Source organism: Rhopilema esculentum, unplaced genomic scaffold, assembly GCF_057945365.1.
Source record: "Rhopilema esculentum isolate cy_ngs unplaced genomic scaffold, ASM5794536v1 HiC_scaffold_31, whole genome shotgun sequence".
In the NCBI taxonomy this organism is placed as follows: Eukaryota; Metazoa; Cnidaria; class Scyphozoa; order Rhizostomeae; family Rhizostomatidae; genus Rhopilema; species Rhopilema esculentum.
Genome location: NW_028300842.1, coordinates 387,659 through 409,447, shown reverse-complemented (window position 1 = coordinate 409,447; position 21,789 = coordinate 387,659). Strand labels below are relative to the sequence as shown.

The 21,789-nt window shown below is 36.0% G+C and overlaps 4 protein-coding genes across 4 annotated transcripts; 2 read left to right on the top strand and 2 right to left on the bottom strand.

Moving 5' to 3' along the window:
- Positions 1-401: 401 nt before the first annotated feature.
- On the bottom strand, positions 402-1,569 carry LOC148957378 (uncharacterized). Its single transcript, XM_089115457.1, has one exon. The coding sequence runs from the start codon at positions 1,431-1,433 to the stop codon at positions 402-404; it is 1,032 nt and encodes a 343-aa protein (XP_088971583.1). The 5' UTR covers positions 1,434-1,569.
- Positions 1,570-15,901: 14,332 nt separating this feature from the next.
- On the top strand, positions 15,902-17,830 carry LOC148957377 (uncharacterized). The gene is made up of 2 exons (XM_089115440.1): positions 15,902-16,145; positions 16,248-17,830. Exons 1-2 carry the CDS (start codon positions 15,902-15,904, stop codon positions 17,243-17,245), a joined length of 1,242 nt encoding a protein of 413 aa, XP_088971566.1. The 3' UTR covers positions 17,246-17,830.
- Positions 17,831-17,964: 134 nt separating this feature from the next.
- On the top strand, positions 17,965-20,456 carry LOC135694117 (uncharacterized). The gene is made up of 3 exons (XM_065212806.2): positions 17,965-18,304; positions 18,411-18,586; positions 19,453-20,456. Exons 1-3 carry the CDS (start codon positions 17,965-17,967, stop codon positions 19,933-19,935), a joined length of 999 nt encoding a protein of 332 aa, XP_065068878.2. The 3' UTR covers positions 19,936-20,456.
- On the bottom strand, positions 18,580-21,162 carry LOC135694115 (putative nuclease HARBI1). The gene is made up of 3 exons (XM_089115450.1): positions 20,522-21,162; positions 20,060-20,175; positions 18,580-19,425 (listed from the first exon to the last, which is right to left on the bottom strand). Exons 1-3 carry the CDS (start codon positions 20,838-20,840, stop codon positions 18,658-18,660), a joined length of 1,203 nt encoding a protein of 400 aa, XP_088971576.1. The 5' UTR covers positions 20,841-21,162; the 3' UTR covers positions 18,580-18,657.
- Positions 21,163-21,789: the final 627 nt, after the last annotated feature.

Genomic DNA, 21,789 nt, shown 5'->3' with positions numbered 1-21,789 from the left:
GCCTGAATTTTTGCAGGCTGATGTTTTGAATGCAATAAGTAAGTTTAAAGACATCCATTCTCTGACCTTCAAGATAATTTAGCCATCAATCAGATTTTAAAAAGTTTAACGATTCAAACAGAACTTCTCTCATTTTTTTGCTTTTTCATACTCATTTGTAAATAGCTTTGAAAAAAGCAAACATTTAGTAAACTAAAGCTTTTCGTCTGACACTCTTCAGAGTTTAAAACGTCAGAACATAGATCGAAAACTCTACGCTAAGAAATATATATACCCAGTTGTGGATCGAAATAGGCCAATCAGAAACACGAGCACATGACTGTAAAGGTTGACCAATCAGTGCCGCTTGCCTATTAGAATGTTACCAATGGAGTCCTAAGGTGAAAACGAACTCCTTTTGTCTACACAGTAGCGGTTTTTTTCGTGCTTATGTAGATAGATTCTAAAACTGCTAGGTGGAACGACGATCGGACTTTACCAATAATCCAAAACATGTCGCCATTATAGTTTTTTGCACAATCTGGGTTTTCTAGCAAATGCTGCCCGATAGCAGAATCGCAGGTTTTATTAGTAATTTTGGATTTGCAAGACCGAGGTGGCTGTTCTCTTTGGGGATGTGTTTTGTTTCTAATATTAGATGGAACGTGTTGTTTTATCCTATCCTCCAATCTTTGGGTGGTGCGTCCTACGTAGCCAGAATCACACTGGCACCTTAATTCATACACAACAGAACTTTTTTTTGTGGCAGGAACGCAGTCCTTTTGAATGGACGGAAGGGTCTTTTTTGTACTGTAAACAACACGTGGGTTAACCGCGAAGAAACAATTTGTTATGGCCTGTTTTATTTGGCTTTCAAAACGTAGGGAGCTGTTACCGATCCAGGGTAGTTTTAGACAGACCGGACACTTTTGAGGACCAAATTTTACGTCAGCTGAGAAATTTCCTATCTTCTCCTTAATGTAAACTGAAATAACATTTTCTGGATAGCCGTTCTCCAGAAAAATCTTAGTTAGTTTTTCAAGTTCCGAGTCGAGTTTAGACTTGGAACAAATCATCAGTGCCCTATGTGTGAGCGTTTTGATGAGGCTGATTTTTCTTTGTTTTGGGCAAAACGAACTCCATCGAGTGTATAACCCCGAAAATGTAGGTTTACGGTATACACTGGTGAGAAATCCAGTGTCAGATTTTTCAACCAAAACATCAAGAAATGGCAAGGAGTTATTTTCTTCCTTTTCAAATGTAAAATGTAGGGCTGTGTGAAGACCATTAAGGCGTTTTAGGAAAATATCACACTCAGCCTCTTTTTTGAAAATAGTATATGTGTCATCCACATACCGAAAATAGACACCTGGTTTTTGGTCGCAGTCAAACAAACGCTCTTCATGAAAGCCAACAAAGATATTGGCCAATGCAGGTCCCAGAGGGCTACCCATAGCGACACCATCCTTTTATTGGTACATTTCATTGTTAAAGCTGAATTCAACTGAACGTGTTGCAGTTTCCATCAGTTCAATGAATACTTCCTCTGGGAATGGTGGGCTATTAAGCTCGCTCCGGTACATATTTTGATGGTCTCATTCAAAGGGACATTAGTGAAAAGACTGCTAATGTCAAAAGAACACATGAAAGATGTTTCGTTTTCGATGTTCAAGTTTTGCATGAACTCAGCGAACGTAAAAGAGTCCTTGATACAATGTTTTGAATATTTTTGAAGAACAGGGTCCAAAACTTCAGAAAGCCACTTAGCCAGTTCGTGTTGTGCTGAACCAATCATAGACAAAATGGGTCTAAGTGGGACATTCGGCTTGTGTATTTTAGGGAGGCCATACATTTGTGGACGTTGTGAACCTGTGGGTCTTATCCTATCATAAACTTCGTTGGTCAACACTTTTGAGTTAACCAGCTCCAAAAGGCGTTTTTGAAGTTTCCGCTCTAGCTTGGCCGTTTTATCCTGTGTTTCGACGTCACCCAATTTTTCGAACTTTTCTTTGTCGAGGAGAATACTCTCCATTATTTGGATGTAGTCCTTTTTATTCAAAATAACCACTCCTGACCCTTTATCAGGCTTTGTAATAAAGATGTCATTATTAGACCGTAGAGATTTTAATGCTTGAAAATGTTCTCTATGCAAAAGAAAATCTGAGTGGTCGATGGGAGAGCCGCTGTAAGCGTACGCCAAATCGCTTAGTCGTGCTCGTAATTTGTTAAATTCCAAAGCGTCAGAAATATCGTGTCTGGCAAGTTGAGCGTGTAAAATTTCGAATTCAGCAAAAAGTTCCTTTCTGTTTATTCGTTGTGGTGGGATACAAAATTCAAGACCATTACCTAAGACAAATGTTTCAGTTTCAGAGAGAGAATAGTCCGACAAATTAAAAATATGTTTTTTTGAATCGCTCATCAAGCCGCCAAAACGTTTCCTAACTAGCATGCCAATGTTCCTATCATGTTTTTCTGTAGTCTGTTTTAGCTTCCGCTGGTCAATTTCAGAAAAGTAGCGGCAAAGTCGAAAATTATCAAAGAATGTGAGAAACGGACGCGTTTTAGACCATTGGCGTGTGTATAAACGTTTTAGATTCAGAATATTAGTTTTAGTTTTCTGAATTTCATCTTGTAGAAAAGCGCACTCAATGGTTGGGCTGTGTCTAACACCAGACTTAGAAATACGAGCGGTGATGAATTTAGGTGCAACCCGATTAGTGAAACATAAACTGAGAAAGGATAAAGAGAACCTGGCCGACCTCAGCTTACCTCTAAGCTTAACCAATGCGTTGAGATCCTCAATCTCCTCATTTGTTTACCTCTGCTTGAAATATGCAAACAATCTTTTGGTGGTACAAAACTTGTAAATAGCTTTGAAAAAAGCAAACATTTAGTAAACTAAAGCTTTTCGTCTGACACTCTTCAGAGTTTAAAACGTCAGAACATAGATCGAAAACTCTACGCTAAGAAATATATATACCCAGTTGTGGATCGAAATAGGCCAATCAGAAACACGAGCACATGACTGTAAAGGTTTGATTTGATTGTATACATTTGATTTGTAGTTCCATTTCCTCTTTTTATCAAACCTTTGCAACCTAGGTAAGCCAAATGAAGTATGGAAGTTTGTAAAGTCTTTTTATTGATGAGCTAATGCTTCTCATTGTTTTGGAATTCCAATGCACACATTTTTTACTGCGACAAAAGAGGAAGCGATTGACTGTGGGCTTTCCTCGCTACTTTCCCTCTTAAAGTGCTTATGACATGAACATTTTTATTCGCTTAAACTATCAAAGAAACATCGCTGGGAACGATGGGGAACTTAGTTTTTTCATTTGCGACTTGATTTTCTTACACCCACTTGAGCTAAAATGTGTCACAAGAAAAACGTGTTCGGGTCTGTGGTCATGTGACCTCTATAACGTAAAGTGGTTGTGTATTCTTTGAAAAGAATGAGCTGCCCTATGGATTCACTTTGTGATGGCACTTCTGTTGTCCCCCTAATCGATGGTTTTTTGCATGATTATTACTCAAGCAATGTCACAAAATATCTAAAAGTAATCTAGGTCAATTTTTCGGTAATTACAAAATTAATAAAAATAGAAATGACATGATATCATATATAAATATATATATAGAAATGACATGATAGAAATTTGTCTTTTGATACTTCCGTAGCACAGTGCTCAATACGTTAGCACGTAGAGTGTGATATATCATAGATCTTCAATCTATGAAATGACATGATATATATATTGCGTGCCATAGTCATAGTTTCGCACTTCACATGCCAATATTGTTTGCAAGAAAGTCATATCCAAAAAAAAATATGATTTATTACAACAAAATCAGAAAACTTTTGCTATAAAACAGGTACAAACGTTGCAGTAAATTAGTATGCAAGGATTTCAAGAAACGAATACACCTCTGATGTGTGCTGTCATAAAAGTGTAAATTAAACTTACCAAGACTATCTGATTTCTGTTTTCGAATCCTACTTTCGAATATGTCACAAAAAAGGAGCAAGGGAGATTAGGGAGGAAGATATTATTGTCCTGGACTACCATCTGGAAAAAGCTGTACAAACAGAAGTTTGAGGCCTGGTATAACTTTGCACAAGTTACCAAAAGACGAAAAGATATGAAAGCTGTGGGTGCAGTATATAAAATTGCATTGTAAAGATTTTGATGCAGCTAAAGTTATGGAGAAACCCCCCTGAGTTTAACTTTTCTCTAAAACGTATATAGTTCATTTGCATTTTTTCTATCACGATTCAGAAAGTCATATATTTTTAGGCACATCCTTGCAATCTTGCACTTTAGTGAAAATCTGATTAGGGAGATACAAACTCTTAAAGATGGAGAGGAATATGTGATTCAAGTTGGATGATGAGATCGTGAGGAAGGTTCCTGTGCCAGCAACACACAGTAAGTTATTTTTAGTAAATTTGCTCAAATATGATTACAGAATAACACTTCATTAATATAAACAGATAGTTTGAGGTTTTCAAAAAAACATACAAAAGTATTACTTCTTAACAAAGTTTTGGCAAATTGGAAGACTTGTATACTAGACAGAATAATTTTCAATTTGTATAATTTTCAGGTTATGTGGAAGAAATTCAAATTTGTTTTTGGTTTGCTTGAGTCGGAGATGGAAAAAATTATTGAGGAAGCAGAAGCAAAGATGCCTAGCTCTATGACCTCGATGTTTGAAAATAGGATTTTAAAAGAAAAGGCATTAGAAAAAGCAAGACAACGAGAAACACTGAAAACCCTGCCCTATCCATCAGGTATAGACATCAGTGATACATTATACAAACAACAGCTAAACATTTTGCGAAATATATTTGTGTTGAAACTCGAAATGGGAGAAATACTTTGAAACTTCATTTATATGTCTTATTATTATAGATGTAGCAGAAATGTAAATTTGACCTTCGGCACAAGGTTTTATAGAACTGTTATCAATTTTTCTTCAGGTTTTTTGCATTGTTTCTTTGTTATTAATATGTATCTCTCATAATAATCTAGAATGACCCTCATAATTAATGACCCTCCATTTCCCCTCGTGTGAATCAGGATAATATTTCCTTAAAAATATAAATATTTTTCCATAGTTCTTATAAGTCCATGATCAAGATAGAATGGAATTGAGGAGGGCAGAAAACAAGAAACTGAAGCAGCAGCCAAACAGTTTGGTGAGAAAAAAGAAAGGCACTGTAAAACATGTGGCCAACCAATGAAAGGTCATAAAAAGGAGTCATGCCATGGGGTATTTAATATTTTCTTAATTTTCAGGAGTTATTGAACTTTAACGCTAATCAGGATATATAAAGTTTCAGAAATAACTATAGAAAAGAAGCTTCATGCAAGATATTTTCACAAAAAAACATTTCTAGAATTACAAAATTCTCAATAAGAACTTTTAGGCCTACCTTTTTATTATCTTTCCTCAGAATCCTTATACCCTTTTGTTGCTGTGCATCGCCATACTTAGTTTTTATATATGTGGATATACAGGCAGTAAGGGGCGTGCTTCGTCCCAACCAAGGTACCCAAAAATCCACCTCACAACCCATCTGTATGCAACTGCACGGAGATACCAATAGAACAAAAACTTAATGACTTTATGTGAAAGTTAGTTTTAGTTTATCTGTTATTCTTTTTAACAGGCAGGATATTCTTTGTTTTAGTGAAGATATTTTATCCCTAAAGAAGTCCATACCAAGGTTTATCCAAAACATGTTCCAAATTAATGCAGTCTACTTTCGTGTTTGACAGAATACAAGCATTCTATTTCATTCAAGCATTCTATTTGTGTTTACTCCGTGCTCTTTAACTTCATTGTTGAGAGTTGAAAATGATTTATAATGCTCAGTGTTTTATCATTTCCAATATAAACAACTGAAAACTTCAAATTGTTCTTGACTGGTGATTTTTCAATGATTAGTGTGTCCTGCAAATCTAACTTTGATGTGGTAATTAAAGTTTGTTTCGTGACTTGTGTAGCAGTGGCAGTAAACACAGAGACTTGTATTTGTTTTGGCAACAGAGAAATAGTTTCATTAGCCAAGCCATACCACTTTCTGAAGGTCCTTTTGATGCAGTTCCAATCCCCCTATGAAAAAAGATAAAGTAAATGTTTTTAGTGAATAATGGGAATCATTTCATCGTACCCATCATTCCATGCCTGACTAAAAATGTAATCTGTGTCTTCACACATTTACGAAATTTGAAAAAAATTAAAGTCATTGGTGTTGGACTCACTTTCATGCATTCCCATTAAATTGCTAGGCCACAAAATATTCTAGTATGTTTAAAATATTAGTCTGTCAAGGAAAGGGGTCATGCTACACTGGCAAGATAACATTGGAAAATCAAATTTCTATTATAAACTTTTTATTTGCTGTTTAAACACAATTATCTACCTTTGGGTACAATAAATTTTTTGGCGAGAGACAAGAAAAAATGCCCACAGCTATCAATAATATTTCTGAAAATATGACAAATTATCCATCATTTGACACCAAATGTTGATAGAGCAAGTTTGAAATTTCCACTTCTTGGTTTACTTTTCACAGAGTTGCCCAATTATAATTACCTATTGGCCTACTTGTAAAATGACAACTTCTGTAAGATGTACATTAAAGTCCTAATTATCTGCGAGGACATCTGCAACAAGTGGCATAGCTTGAAATACCAAGGACTTTCCATGGACTGTTGGTGTACTATAATAAATATTTTTCTTTCTGTTGAAATAAGAACGTAGTGCCTTCTTTTGATCTGATTGAGCAGTATCCACGCCATCAAAAAAGTGACAAACCATATTGAAAACTTCTTCAAATTTATTTTCATTCAAAATGTAGCTTACCTCATCCTTTCAATGTTGATCTGACGCCATTTTGAAAACACAAAACACACAGACAAATCAAAGCAGAAAGCTAGGTAGCGCTAGAGACGGGTGTTGACCAACCACAATTGTTCCATTGTTTTTCATGGATTGTGACATCAAGAGAACAAGAGAATGCTCGCTGTCGTGCAGACGCTACAGGAGGATAAACATTTGCAATTCAATTCGAGAGTCTGCAGGCAGGCTAATCCACCTTTAACATATGAAAAATTCCGAGCGAACACTCAAGAATTGGTAATTGGGAAATGATTTGTGCTACAGACCACAACACAAACAATAGTCGAGAAAATTCAGAGATTTGCCTTGCGAAAAATTATAAACCAGTCAGTCTGTCAGCCAACAAGCCTATAACTGATAAGTTTGATAAATTCCGTTACTGTTATTTAGCTTCTCTGCATTTGTTTTTTACCCTCTTTCAAACAGGTGTAAAGTTTGCTATTTACAATTGGGGGATGTTCACTTTTTCAAGCGAAATCTTTCAAATGAAGATTTTTTGCCACTGATGAACAGTTGATATAACACATCTTATTTTATTTGCAGCCATTTCAAGGATCGCATTTTTATAAGTGACCAGAAGACACGTAGTTTGTTAAAGAGACTTTCCTCAAAATCTGGAAAGAACAGCAAGTTTTTAGATATACATAAATACAAGAGTCTTCGTACCTTACTGCAAGAACATTCGGCCAAGCTACATGACTTCTCGTATCTTTTCAAAGAGAAACTATAATTGAGGACAATAGTTATGGAAACTTCCTCACAAACAAAGAAAAGTTAATAGCCTCTTTGTGTGAGTGTCTGCGTATCTAATTCCAACTTATCCAATCTTTGACATATCCCAGTCCTGTTTACGGTTCGCTGCATCGTGATGAAAGCTTTCTTGACCTGCTGAACAACATTATCACTGTAACAGAACCAATTGACATTGGGCATCTCGTGGTATTCAAAGAACAGTGTGCAGTTCTTTTCAATTTGTTTATGTCTTGCGAAAATATTAAACCACCCGATATGCTGAAACCTGTTTTGATCAAAATGATGAAAAAAGCAGTAAAGCCATTTCAGACCATAGTAGAATGGAAATCATTAAATACAAAACAGGAAAGTTCTGCAAAGGCTCTGTACACTTAGTGGCAAGCACTGCCAGCTTAGACGGAGAGGAAACAGACAAAAGAAAAAGCAAGAAAAGGGGGGAGAATGTACCAAATTAGCATTAGGGCACTCATTTCCATTGCCTGGCATTTTCATTCTGTTCTTCATTCTTCTTATGGTTTAGAAACGAGCTAACAAAACGCTTTATGCTAAAAGAATGACAATAGAATAAAGACATAGATTGAATATACCTATACTTGTCTGACGTCTACAAATTTAGTATGTTCCACACGAATTTCATATTCAAACATTTCAGCGTATAGTATTGTGATTTTTAACATGTAAATAGACTTATAATTTCATATACATTGTCCCGTTTGGGGACAACAAATTTAGTATGTTCGACAAGAATTTCATAAACAATCATTTAAGCATATAGTATTGTGAATTTGAACATGTAAACAGACTTTTACGTACATATACTTTGTGAGGTGTGGGTACAACAAATTTAGTATGTCCCACTTGTAACAATTGTAACAACTGCCATATATTACAAATAGAAGTACTTCACCTATGCTATTTCAGTTCTCATGTATTTTGTTTAAGTTATAATGAGGATCATTATTGGCGTTTGAGGAGAGATAGAGGTAATTATTTGTTTTATTTGCTTAAGGCCTAAAACTAAACTATGTGAAAATATATTTGTTTGATTGAAGATTATGGTAGAAACGTAGTTAGTCAAGGCAAATGTCTGTTGCATTTACTGATGAGCCCAGTACTTTTACGTTTGTGCCGTCTGCCTTTTCTTGAATTATATATCTCTAGAAGGTTACAAAATGAGCATTCAAACACATAAAAAGACTGGTTTTTCTGAATAGGAAAAATCTGTCTTTAAATGTAGCAAGATTCCCAAAGTGGAGTGGGCTTGGTGCTTTAGCGGTTTCTTAAGTCCTAGAAAACACTTGGCCCTACAAAGGAAAGAATGCTTGAACTGCTATCGATTTAACATCTTGTCAAAAATGCTTAACAATTTACTCAACATCAATTTATATATTAATTGCTGAAAGAACATTGATCGCTATTTGGATTGAAGGTCAAAAGTCAGTGAGATCTTTGAATGAGAGTTATACCATAAATCCCTGGCCCAATGTGGGCTTATTTATTTTTTATATTTTAGGATGGGGGCTTATTTGAGGGGGAGCTTAAATGAGGGGAGATTATTGTAGACATTTAGAAGACATTATTAAAAGACCTTGTTTATTGTAGGAGGAATTTCTTTATAAGCATTGAATTAATCATTACCAAAAGTATGAATTTTTGTGGCAATTCAATAAAATGCCAAAGGCAACTTCAGATGGCAGAAATCATTAAATTGACGGGTCCAATTCAATAGTTTTTGGTAGCAGTGGGGGCTTATTCTATGGGGGCTTATTGACAATTGGTAGTTCAAGAGTGGGGGCTTAGTTGAAGGTGGCTGTTTTGAGGGTGGCGCAATTAGTGGATTTATGGTATGTTGTTACAACGGGTAGCGAGGTGTCCAGATTGAAAGGTGTCACTAGCTGCTCTTTGTATGGTCTCTTAATAAAACAATTCCAACTTCAATGATAGCAATCCTAGTGCGGAAACAGCTTCTTAAACTACTCAAGGTCGCAATTTTGCTGCTCCAAGCAACCAGATAAGAAAAAGACTAGATGTAAACAACTCTACTTCCATTTTCAACGACTTTTCAAATTGAGCTGAGTACCATTGGGCCATAGTCAACGCTTCCATTTTGTCTTGGTACCTTGAAAAGAGTGAAAATCCAAATAAGCTATAGGATACATGTGAAATGTGAATGTTTTCTTTATGAGCTCGGGCTTCTTTATTAAAAATGAATCCACAAGGCAATTTTTTGATTGCAGTTTGTAGGTATAGTAAATGATCACATCTCCTTTAAAAACACGGATTTGGCAAGTTTTTGAGCCAGTATTCGCACACAGGGCTTTGGTAGGCACTAGATCATAGAGAAGTGTGGGACACGATGACGCAGAGACCAGAAACGAGATTTTATTGAAATTGCCGTAAGCGAGCCCCATACTCAAAGAATTTTTTCACATGGTGGGTGGTGGGATCTTTGATAAACCACTCGAGTAACTCTCACAAATGTTTCAGGCTCACAAGATATGTAACCTGGCCTTTTTCTTTTCAATACCAATGGCGAAAATGAATAAATAATTACCTCACAAGAAATTAAAAAAAGACGTTTTAAACGTAGGTTCATTTTCTTTTCTTTTCATTGTTCAAACTAATTTCATGTTTGTTTAAATTTTGTCACTGAAAAGACATTTTATTGAAAAGACACTGAAAAGGCAATGAAAGTAAACCCAGTAATTTTACAATTAAGCAGCATCCTTGTGTAAATAATTTCCTCCTGTCAGTTTTGGCCTTCTGAATAAACATATATTATAATAGCTTATATATAATAATGTATTATCAGACAAATAAATTTGACTACTGAAATCTACCTTATTTTAGAACAGATATTCATGTCTGGCGATGTAAGTTCCACGAGCAACCAGAGCATACAAACAGAGGCAGAAAATCTTTGAATCTTGGTATGGCTTTTGTTGATATAAACTCACAAGCACTTTGTACAAAGGAACATGTTATCAGTCATTATTTGAGCAGCTTGTGCTGCTGTAACAGAAATACATTTTGGATTTTCCAAATGATATTTCTTTTTGCAGTTGCTACATTCAATGAGTGTTGCTCCATCAAAGTGTCTGTTGCAGGTGCAGAACATGCTAAGATGGTACAACTTCTGTGCATGGGTGATAGTAGCTTTGATGTGTGGAAACATTTCCATTTTTTTCTGCTGAAGACACTCCAGAAGGTGAGGTCTCATCTCCTCCTGATTCCATAAAACCGTGCAAGTATCTATGCCATGAGCAAGTGCAGTTGCACAAAATATACCACAGTCTTTTCCACCACTTTGCTGCTGCTGCAAAATGACATATGGAGCAATTGATTTTCCGAATTTCTGTTTTAGCTACTTGACAAACTTTCGTAGACAACAACATAGCCCCTATAGATTGAGGAGGATACAACCCAATGACTTCTAGTATTGTGACACTGAATGCTTGATGGTCTTCTCTGGCAAAATTAATCAGCTTGAATGTGCCATGGCTATTGTATTGTTAAGCCCTGCAATACCATTTCCCAAAGACTTAGGGAGATCTTGGCCTGCATTTTCATCACAGAGCCAACCATTTCAATCAAAAAGTGTGTCTTGAAGCTGTCTTGACAATTTTATGCCATTATTCTCAACCCATAAAGACTTATCTTCTGCCATATCAGGTATCTCATCAACATTGGTTGAATCTATTCCAGTGAGTATACCTCCATTTCTATTAACCATGGAGTTTTCCTCTGCTACTTTGGTTGCTAAGACATTTTTATTTTCATTTTTGTACAGGGTAATTCCTTTTATTTTCACCATTTGTTGTTTTTCTCTGCCAAAATTCCAACAGGCTTGTTAAATTTCGAGACTTTTTTCTTACTTTCTCTAAGTTTAAGTTTCTTTATTCCTCTGCTTCTTTTTGCCTTTTTTGCTGGTGAGCATGTGATATCTCTTAATGGCAACCCATTGGACATGGATCGATTTTGTCTGTCATACTTTATAGCTTTCTTCAATCTCTCTTCTAAGTTCTCAAAAGTTTGGTATTTATAACCTAAAGTTCACTCTACAAAACATTTAGCAGGTGGACACATTTATTTCTTCTACTCATCCTGTGCATTTGTTTCCGATTTTTCAGTTGACACATTTTTTCAAGAATTTGCTATTTAATTTTTGCTTACTGAAACTTTTTTGCCGCAGCATGCCAACAAGTGAACAAGTTAAATTTGAATTTCAAATTGTAGGCCTTGCATAAGCACTTACCAAATTCCACTTCCTTATAAAAACATCTCCATCCAGTGCAAGAATCTTTCTTTAAATCTTCGAAGTTGCATATTGCATCGTCCTTGTTTTCGAAAACAAGTATTTTATTTCCATTTTCCACCTCTATATCGTCTGTCCCAATGTTTGGGAAATTGGGAATTTCTCCCGCCAATCCTGCCAAATTTCAAAATTTTCCCCCTATTTTCCCCAAATCCATCTCTGAAAGAGGCTTCAGCCTGACGTCGTTTGCAAATGTCATCGTGTCCTCAATTTCTCTATGATCTAGTGCCTACCCAAGGCTTTCAGATAGGGAAGAATCTTCTCTTCTATTTTGTGTGTCAGTGCGTGGCCTGTGGCGTTGGGAGCTGAATCGAAGACTACCAACCTAAGGAAGATTTACTTTGTAAGTATCTCCTAATTCTGACAAGGTGGCCATTAGTTTCTTGAAACTTGACATCAGGTAGAATTTGAATGCTTTTTCCAAGTTTGCAACCACCAGAACACAATGCTAGCAATCTCTCCAAATTTAAAAACATCAAAAGGTAATAAATCTTACAATAATAATTATATCTGTGATTTGAATAAATGAGAAAAATAAAGAGGGTAAAGCTGTAAAAAGAATATAGACACTACTCTGGTGTTATAAGGGCACCAAAATATGCTTGAATCAAATTGCAAATCAAATTGCATGCTAGAATATGCTTGGATTTGGACATTTGGGAACTGGCATTAACAGGCTAAAGTTACTGGTAGATTACTGTATTGAACAACTATTGAAACAAAGTACTTTGGTGCTAAAATTTGGTGCTAGAAATGCATCATTTCTAAATTGGCGAAGTGTTGGTGGTACCATGCCCCTGTAGCCCCTGTACCCCCACTTTGACATCCCGCTTGGCTTTTGTAAAAATCAAACACAGGGCTTTATATTATTCTTTTGAATATATACCTGGCAAAATTTGATGCTTTCTTCTATAATCAAGAAGAAATTCATTTTCATATGAGGAATCAGTCAATTAAACGCCATCAGCACCCTTGAATATCTTGTCTACAACGCGGGTAGCATTGCAAAAGACAGAAGCAGTACGTGTCATTCAACATATATGCTGTGTAATTATTTTTAGAGTATGAAGTAGCGTCAAATTTTACAGACTGATTTTCAGACAGACAGAGCGAGAAAAGATTTTCCCACTGGTCCTTTTTTCTTTCACTCTTTTCAACTGCAAATGTACAATGAATTTAACTTTAAAAGAATCAAAGAGTAGAAGTTTTGGAAGATGAAATCAAAAGGAATTACTACAAAGAAGTATTAAAAGGGTTAAACAATTCAACGTTATTATTTCATGTCTTGCATTCACATATATATTTAGCTGGTACAGTAGACCCTGGTCATCCAAATGTTGACTGAAAACACAAGAGAGTTAATAAATATGACTGTAAATCAAGATACATTGATTATTTTCCATATTGTTGCATATTCGGGTTTAAATTCTAAATGACTGTCACTCCATCAGCCACTTAAAATGGACTATAGGTGGAGTCTACTTAAATTGTTGTTGACTTACCATTTATCTCAGAGGCAAATTCCCAACAAATTTTTTTGTCTTCCAAAAAGAGTTTTCCTCTTCTTGAACCAAACTTTGCAATCAAGTTACTGTTTGGCTTGGCAATAATCCCAAAGAACTCAAAACCAAGCTTTTGCAGTTCCAGTGCCTATATAGAAAATCAATAATGCATCATCACAAAAATCATGAAATAATTGATATATATATAGTATCATCCAGCATATCAGAAATGAAACTCTATATTATAACAAGATTTAAACAAGTATTGGAAGGCAATGGTCATTACTTTAAAGATATGTTAAAGAAAACAAGGTTTGTGATTGGAATACAACAGATTCTTCTTTAAATTTTCTTTGAATGTTACTACTCTTAATGCAAAGGCGAATTTAAACTGAACACTTATAATGTATTTATACCTGAAATTGCTTATTTTTTCGAATTTTCAAGGCTTTTAGCTCTTTTTCTTTTGCATTTAATGCTACTCCCTGGGTATTGACCTCATCAGCCATCTTTTTATATCTCTGAAACCTATCGTGATCTTCTTTAACTTTTTCCCACTTATGTCCAATTCCAGTCAACTTCCCTTTGTTCTCTATAAAGTCCTTTAGGAAATAGGCCTGCACCTCCTAAATATTCCTCTTGAAACATCTTTATCTTTAGCAAATCTTTAGCAGACCTCTTTCTTGTTTTCAAATTTATTTTGCTTGACTATGTTTTCATCTGTTTTCTGACACTGAGCTTTTTTTGTAGTTACTGATCCAAGTCTAAAACAAATAAAATAATAGTTATTATATTTTGATGCAATCCTGCCATTCTTTGACGAAACATTACCTAGGCGTTGAAAGTTTGTGGATTGATTACAACTTATTTGAAAGGCAGCATTACCTTCAATTTTCTCATTGATATCCACTCGTTTTCTTTGAGGGCAACAGCAGCAATCCTTTTCCCCTCCTCCAACCTGAGATCAGTCATACCATCTTCCCAGTATGGCTTCAGTGCCTCCTCTAACCTAGAACAAAAACAAAGAGAATTACTTTAAAGAGTGAGAGAAGATTGTTCAATCTTTATAATAATCTCAAGCAAGCTATGAGCTATAAAAAACAAAGAAGAATGTACGACTGTTGAAATCTCTCTTAAAGAAATTAACTAAGTTCTAACTAACAAAGCTAAAATATACATACTTGCTTACAGATGGTCCTGATAACTGAGTCTCTTCCATGTCGGATAAAAGAAAGATATTTTCAAATACTGACTTCTACCAAGTCCCCTCGTCTTATAAAGTAGTAACCATTGTCAATCTGGAATTATGTCGTACACTGTTCAACTATCAATTCACACCTTCCAATGAATTTTTATTCACAACAGAGTCAAATTCATCTCCCAGGCTGTTGTGATCTAAAATTATGTCGTACATTGTTTAACTATCAATTCACGCCTTCCGTGGTATTTGTATCCACAACAGAGTCAAATTCATCTCCAAGACTGGGGTGATCATCATTGCCGATCAATATAGTCTGCACTGATCTAAAAAGGGATATTGTCTGATTCCGGAAATCCTAGAGTTAACAGTCCCAAAAAAAGCCTCCAAGTTAAATCAACAAATTGTGATCAGGCCTCCTCGAAAAAGCCCCCGCTGCTGCTTCTTTCGGTGTTTTATTAAATAACCACAAAAAATCATGATTTTGGTAATAATTAACTAAATCTTAATAAATTAATTCCTACTAGAACATACGTTGCCTTTTGAAAATGTCTTTTTGATTTTTCCTATATATTTATGAGCCCCTACCCGTATAAGTATATTTATGTTTCCCATTACTTTAAGTATGTTTATGTGCCCCAACTCGAACAGAGAAAAAAATAATTCGAGGATAAACATGATTGCTCAATATCTTCAGCTCATTAAACAAACGACAATAAAAATATTAACCATCCCCCCTAAACAAAATTTTTTTCACGTTTATTAGGATTGATGCATGTACCCTACCATGTATCCCAAGTAGAGCGGCAGTAATCCTCATAATTTTGAAAAAAGTCATTTTCGTCCCTTAATTTCATTTTTTTCACGTTTATGAGGATTGAAGTTACTTTTCGACTGAACACATCACATAAGTGCATGTACCCTACCATGTATCCCAAGGAGAGCGGCATCAATACACCAATTGCATATCCTCGGCCTCATATCAACGCGGAGAACTGGACCGAGTTTTTGGGTGAAAAATTTCACCCACAACAAGCTTGACTTTGAGTTCAGGGTGTTTTGTTGATGGTGATCGCTGGTGGATGGGAAATTTTTCGTGTTTTTGTTATATTTTCTACAATTTACCTCAGCAACAGGAACAAAAATTTTTCAAGACTCTAGCAATTACTTGTCCTAACTCTTATTGGAGGTTTAGGCCCACATCAGTTTCCAGAAGTGACGTTGGATTTTGATTTACTTTCAAAGATGAAGGTTGAAGAACTGAAGAACTTTCTCCGCCTTCGTGGATTGAAAGTCAGCGGAAAAAAGGAAGAGCTTGTTGCAAGAGCCTTTGTTGCTATCGAAAATAATGTGCAGGTTGAGCAAACTGCTGAAGAAGTTGAAGCTGCTCTTGGGAAACAATATAGCAGCAAACTCAATATTTTTGTTTCGGACGATCTTGGAAATCATGTTATTCCAGATCCCTTGAAGCTAGATGAGGGGTGGATTTGTGAAAAGGAAGGGGTGAAAGATTGGCCAAGCACACTGTACCCCAATATATTCCACTTCTTGGCTTTTCATCCAAGTGAGCTTTCAAGCAAGGATTAATCAGACTATAAAACGCCAAAAGGGTACTACGAAGAAGGATGGTTAAAGCCACTCAGCTTCCACAAAATTTCTGATGATAGCCCACTTTGTTTACTAAAAACAACATGTAGACCCTCACAAAAGCTTTCTGACGTGCCACATAAGTTGTGGGTTTGTCTAGAGAAAGCTACAGGGGGCATTATGGCTGCACATTGCTCATTCATGGCTGGAATGGGTCAAACATGTTACCATGTAGCAGCTGCATTATTCAGGATTGAGGCAGCTGTGAGAATGGGACTTTCCAACCCAGCATCCACTTCAAAATCCTGTAAGTGGCTTCCAAATGCTAAAGATGTGAAACCGGTGAAAGTCAAGGACTTGAAGCTTGTTCGGGGAAATTTTGGCAGAAGGGGGCAAACTTTGAAGAAACTAAATTCATCTCCAAAGAAAAATTATAAGCCAATAATTTCCCTGACATTAGCTGATGTTACAACAGCCTTGAGATCTGTCTGTGAGAAAAAAGATTCAATCATTTTCACTTCAGAACTTAAAGAAGACAAACTAGCCAATGCAAATATGACAGGGAATTTGCTTTCAACATTTGATGATGTCCTAGCTAGCGTAAAAAATTTAAATGAATTTATTTCCAAATTGGAATATTTTGCGGACCATAAGGAGGAAATTGAAAAAGCAACAAGAGGACAAAGTGACAATGCTTTTTGGTTTTCAGCTAGGAAGCACTGTATAACAGCTTCAAAAGCTCATGATGTAATGAGTAGGATGGTCACTTATAAAAGAAATTTTGAGGAAACAGATTTTATTTCAGTCATAGATAAAGTATCTGGGAAAACACATTTAAACATGGATTTGCCTGCAATAAGTATGGCCGAGCAATGGAAGCAGAAGCCGTGGCAGCATTCTTTTCCACATACTCAAAAGAGCACAAAAATGCAAAAATATTGGATTGTGGTCTTTTCCTATGGAAAGATGTCCCCTTTGTTGGAGCTAGTCCTAATAGAATAATTGTATGTGACTGTTGTGGAGAGTGATGCCTTGAAGTAAATTGCCCCTTTTCAATCTCCCATACTAGCCCAACTGATCCCAATGTATGCTTGCCATATACGATGCTGAATGAGGACTCCACAGTCATGCTGAACAGGAAGCACAAGTACTTTACCCAGTGCCAAGTACAAATGGCTGCTACAGAAATGACAAGAACCTACTTTTTTGTTTGGACTTCACATGGAAATTTCACAGAAAAACTTTATTTTAATAGGGGTTTTTGGAGTGAAACACAATTATTACTGAAAGAGTTCTATCTGTCAAAATATATTCCATATGTGTTACAAAAATAAATGAGTTTATTTATAATCTAGTTAAAATTCAAATCAAAATGAGTATTTAGTTGCTAATTATTCTTAAAAAACACAAAATTAAGTCTTTCCACTGTTAATCATGTTGATTAAGCTTTAATTAGAGGTGGCTGAATATTACAAATTGCAGCACATGTTCTCATAATATCATCAGCAAATGGAAGTACTGTAAGTGGTAGAGTGTTCTTTAAAGTCCTGAAAGTTCTTATTCGGTTGATTGCTTTCTCAACATGGATTCTTAAGCCTAGCGCACACAGCAGATTTTTGTCGCAAAAGACGAAGATTTTTGTCTCAAAAGACGAAAATCTGTAGTGTGCGGGGCAAAATCGCAAAGATTTTTGTCTTTTACGATTATCTTTGAGATCAAAAATGTTTGATATTTGTCTTTGTCTTTTACGACGAAAGACAAAAATCGTGCAATGTGCGGGGTCGAAAGACAAGTTTTTAATTTTTAAACCAATAAAACTTGGATTATATGGTCACGTGAATTCTGTGGAGCCTTTCTTTCCCGCCAAAAGAAAAAAGATCGAGAACGCCATGGAGAATACAGAAGACGAAGTCGGTATATGGACAGCAAGCAAAGAGGAGCAGCTTGTCGATCTGTGGCAAGAAAAGGCTTGTCTGTATATGGTTACGTCTCCAGAATATTCAGACAGAAACAAGAAGCTAGCAGCCCTGAACGAAATTGCAACTAAACTTTCTTCAAACGGTGAGTGAATAATTTTGACTAGCTAGCTAGGCTAGTCCTCTTTTCTTAGGCCTACTCAATTTGAAGTGAAACATTGCTGTACGAATTCATGTTTTATTCATTCTAGTGAATCAAGTAAAAAAAAGAATCGCATCTCTGCGCACGCAATATGCACGCTCCCGCAGAATCCCAAGCAGTGGAAGTGCACGACCAAAAAAGACGAAGAAGACTCAATGGATAGAAGACCGCCTTCAATTTTTAAGCCCATATGTATCCAACAGAGTGTCTATTTCTAATTTGCAGGTACAATACAACACTAGCTAGTTGAGTTCATTATTTTTTGTTGCAACCATACTATCTTGCCATGATACTGATCAAGATGTTGAGCAAAAATATTGTTTCAAAAGCTCACGCTGACCCTTAGCACTTAATGAACAGTTTCTGTTTTTTGATTTCTGTAACTCAGTTAGAGATTTGTCTAATCTCCAGCTGCCTTGAAAAAGCTCATGGTTGTCTCTTTCACTGTCACATGCATTTTTATATGAAGGCTGCTCATCAATCAGCATGTTGTGCAGACAACAAATTGCCAGCACAATTTGCTTAGCCTTTTCAGGCTCCAACATAATCTTTGTCAGCATCACCCTGAACCTATTAGCCATGATACCAAAAGCGTTTTCGACAACCCGTCGTGCTCTAGAAAGCCTGTAGTTGAAAATGTGCTGTTCATGTAACAGTTGTCTAAATGGGAATGGTTTCATGATATCATTTCTCAAGGGAAATGCATCATCACCAATGATATGATAATGACATTTGATGCGTGTTTCCCCAAATTGCTCAGCTTCTGGAAAGGCAATTGATTTGTCTTTCATCTGTTGATTTAGAGGCGATGTTTCAAAAAGTCCAGCATCACCATTTCTTCCACTTGCACCAACATCAACAAATATCAACTTGTAGTCATAACTTGCCAATGCTAGAAGGACTATGCTGAAATATCCCTTGTAGTTGAAGTACTCTGATCCAGACATTTTTGGTTGTTTGATTGCAATGTGTTTGCCATCTAATGCACCAACACAAAAAGGATAGTCCCATAAATTGTAGAAACCATCACTGATTGTTTTCCATTGATGAGATGTGCTTGGAATCTAAAATACAAAAATATTAAATTTTAGTCTTCAACTGAAAGTTTATCTGAGCCACAGCTTAACACTGGTGACAGTGACTGTGATGGAGACTTGGACGACAATGATGCCCCTGCTGCAGAGACACCAGTTTCAACAAGCAGGCCACTGGCTGCTGTTAAAAAATCCAAAACTGCAAAGCAGAAAAAGGAAGAGGAAGAACTCTCCATTCTGAAGTCTCTTGCATCATCTTTCTCTGCAGATGAAAATTTAGCTGCAAAAAAGGATGCAAAGCCAAGCCCTTCAGCTGCCTTTGGGGAATACGTTACACATGCTTTGTCTGTGATGGATGAGAAAACAAGACTTGTTGCAATGAACAACATTCAAAATGCTCTTTTTCAGGCACAGATGGGCTCTTTCTCAAATGAATTCAACAACCCATATCATGCTGGTCAACATGCTAGAATGCAGTCTTTCAGGCAGTCACTTGACCAGCAAGATATGAGTGAAGGGCCATCGTACGGACAATTCTAATCTTTAAAATTCATACAGTATATTGCTTTCACTGCACTCTTCAATGTTATGTGAGTTGGTTTTAATTAGCACATTAAATATTGTATTGAAAACCAAAAAGTAGAAAACAAAAAATGTTATGTACCTTAAGATATCTATCCTTAAGATTCTGATAAATTGCATCACAAGTTTCTGTCACTATTGATGAAATTGTTCTTTCTCCAAGTCTATATGAAAATCCCAGGCTGTGAAATGACTCTCCTGTAAAGATATGCAACATCTTATTATACCAATCAATATCTAAAATGATATGATTACCTCAATTTCTCCATGTAAGATTATCAGATTTATGATTGCATTCATTTTGATGATACTCAATTCAAAATGCTCATTATGATTGGCATTAAAGGTGAAATGGTTTGTGAAAGATATCAATTAGTAAGAAGTATTGTCATTATTGTTATTAAGTATTGCTACGAACTCTGTAGAAGAAACATTTAGAATATTTAAAGTTATTTTTATTATTCACAAATATATTTTTACTTTTCTCATTTGTATCCTATATTTTCTCTTTGAATCAAGCTGGCAGACTATTGTGAAATCTCACCTGTTGCTAAGTATCGTAGTGTGACTGCAAGTCTTTCTGCTGCACTAATTGATTTTCGCATGTGAGTGTCTTTTCTTTGAATCATTGGTCTTACTTTGGCAAGAAGAGATTTGAAAAGGTCTTCGTTGAGACGAAAATAGCGTTGGTACATAGGTTTATCCTCCGATGCTAACTCCTGAACAAGATTCTGATATGCTCCCAGCTCATTTCTACGCTCAATCCAGGATTTCACCCACATTCGTCTCGCAATTCGCCTCCTTCTTCTTCGTCTTATTAAAAGGATAATAGCCAACAGTGCTTTCTTTTTTGTCAAATTCATAACCTTTGTCAGTTTCTTGAGCAATTTTATTCGTGTTTGGAATTTTATTTTACACGCCAAGAAGTTCAAACAATGTGAAAAAGAGGTCACAAAACTTAATCGAGGCACTAATCCGAAAAAAATCGTGCTGTGTGCGGGCAATCAGTTTTTATGAAAAAGACAAAAATCTTCGTCTTTTGCGACAAATATCTGCTGTGTGCGCTAGGCTTTAAGTTGGCAATCTCTTTAGTTTTTTTGCATTCCCTTTCTGTCATCTGAGACTTGACCCTTGCTCCAGGTGGGACATACAAAGTACAGTAGAAATGAAGCAGATCATCTCTTATCTGAAAACCTCGATCTGCCATACTCTAGCAAATTATAAAATCCACTGTCTCTCATATGTGTTGGTCAGTAGCCCTTCCCCCATAACCATTAGAGACAAAGGAAATAAATCCAGATGGAGTAATTCCAATCAAATATTTTATTGTGTTATGTTTCTTATAATCTGACCAAGTTGCTGCCTGGTCATCAAGTGATTTTGGTCTTTCAATTATCTCTGTGCAATCAATGATGCATCTTGTCTTGCTGTGAGCTCCATTGAAAGCATGAGGCAAATTTGTCTGTATTACTGCACTTGGAAGCCATGAAATTAATGGACCTCCTAACAAAGTGCTCAAAAATCGAATCCATGTGCAAAATATTCTTGAGCAGCAAGTAGTGAGCCAAGCCTTAAACGCATCAATACAAGCAAAAATTGATCTTTCTTTGTCAGTTTATGTGTTTTTGTTCTTTTCTGTCCATGTGTTTTGGCTTTGTGAGAAAATATGGTTTTTGATACTCTCTAAAGAACCAAATTTGGCATATATGGCTTCAAAACTGAAACAGTGCATGAAACATCTTTACAGTCTGAATACCAGTGAAAAACTTCATCTTTCTATCTATTTTAATGCAATCTGCTGACATTCCCAGT

Coding starts and splice junctions, on each gene's coding strand:
- LOC148957378 (XM_089115457.1), bottom strand. CDS start 1,433: ATGGGTAGCCCTCTGGGACCTGCATTGGCCAATATCTTTGTTGGCTTT.
- LOC148957377 (XM_089115440.1), top strand. CDS start 15,902: ATGAAGGTTGAAGAACTGAAGAACTTTCTCCGCCTTCGTGGATTGAAA. Junction 16,146..16,247: donor GCTAGATGAGGGGTGGATTT/GTGAAAAGGAAG, acceptor AGGATTAATCAG/ACTATAAAACGCCAAAAGGG.
- LOC135694117 (XM_065212806.2), top strand. CDS start 17,965: ATGTTTGATATTTGTCTTTGTCTTTTACGACGAAAGACAAAAATCGTG. Junction 18,305..18,410: donor AACTAAACTTTCTTCAAACG/GTGAGTGAATAA, acceptor TATTCATTCTAG/TGAATCAAGTAAAAAAAAGA. Junction 18,587..19,452: donor TGTCTATTTCTAATTTGCAG/GTACAATACAAC, acceptor ATTAAATTTTAG/TCTTCAACTGAAAGTTTATC.
- LOC135694115 (XM_089115450.1), bottom strand. CDS start 20,840: ATGAATTTGACAAAAAAGAAAGCACTGTTGGCTATTATCCTTTTAATA. Junction 20,176..20,521: donor ACTACGATACTTAGCAACAG/GTGAGATTTCAC, acceptor ATATCTTTACAG/GAGAGTCATTTCACAGCCTG. Junction 19,426..20,059: donor TTAAGGATAGATATCTTAAG/GTACATAACATT, acceptor TTTGTATTTTAG/ATTCCAAGCACATCTCATCA.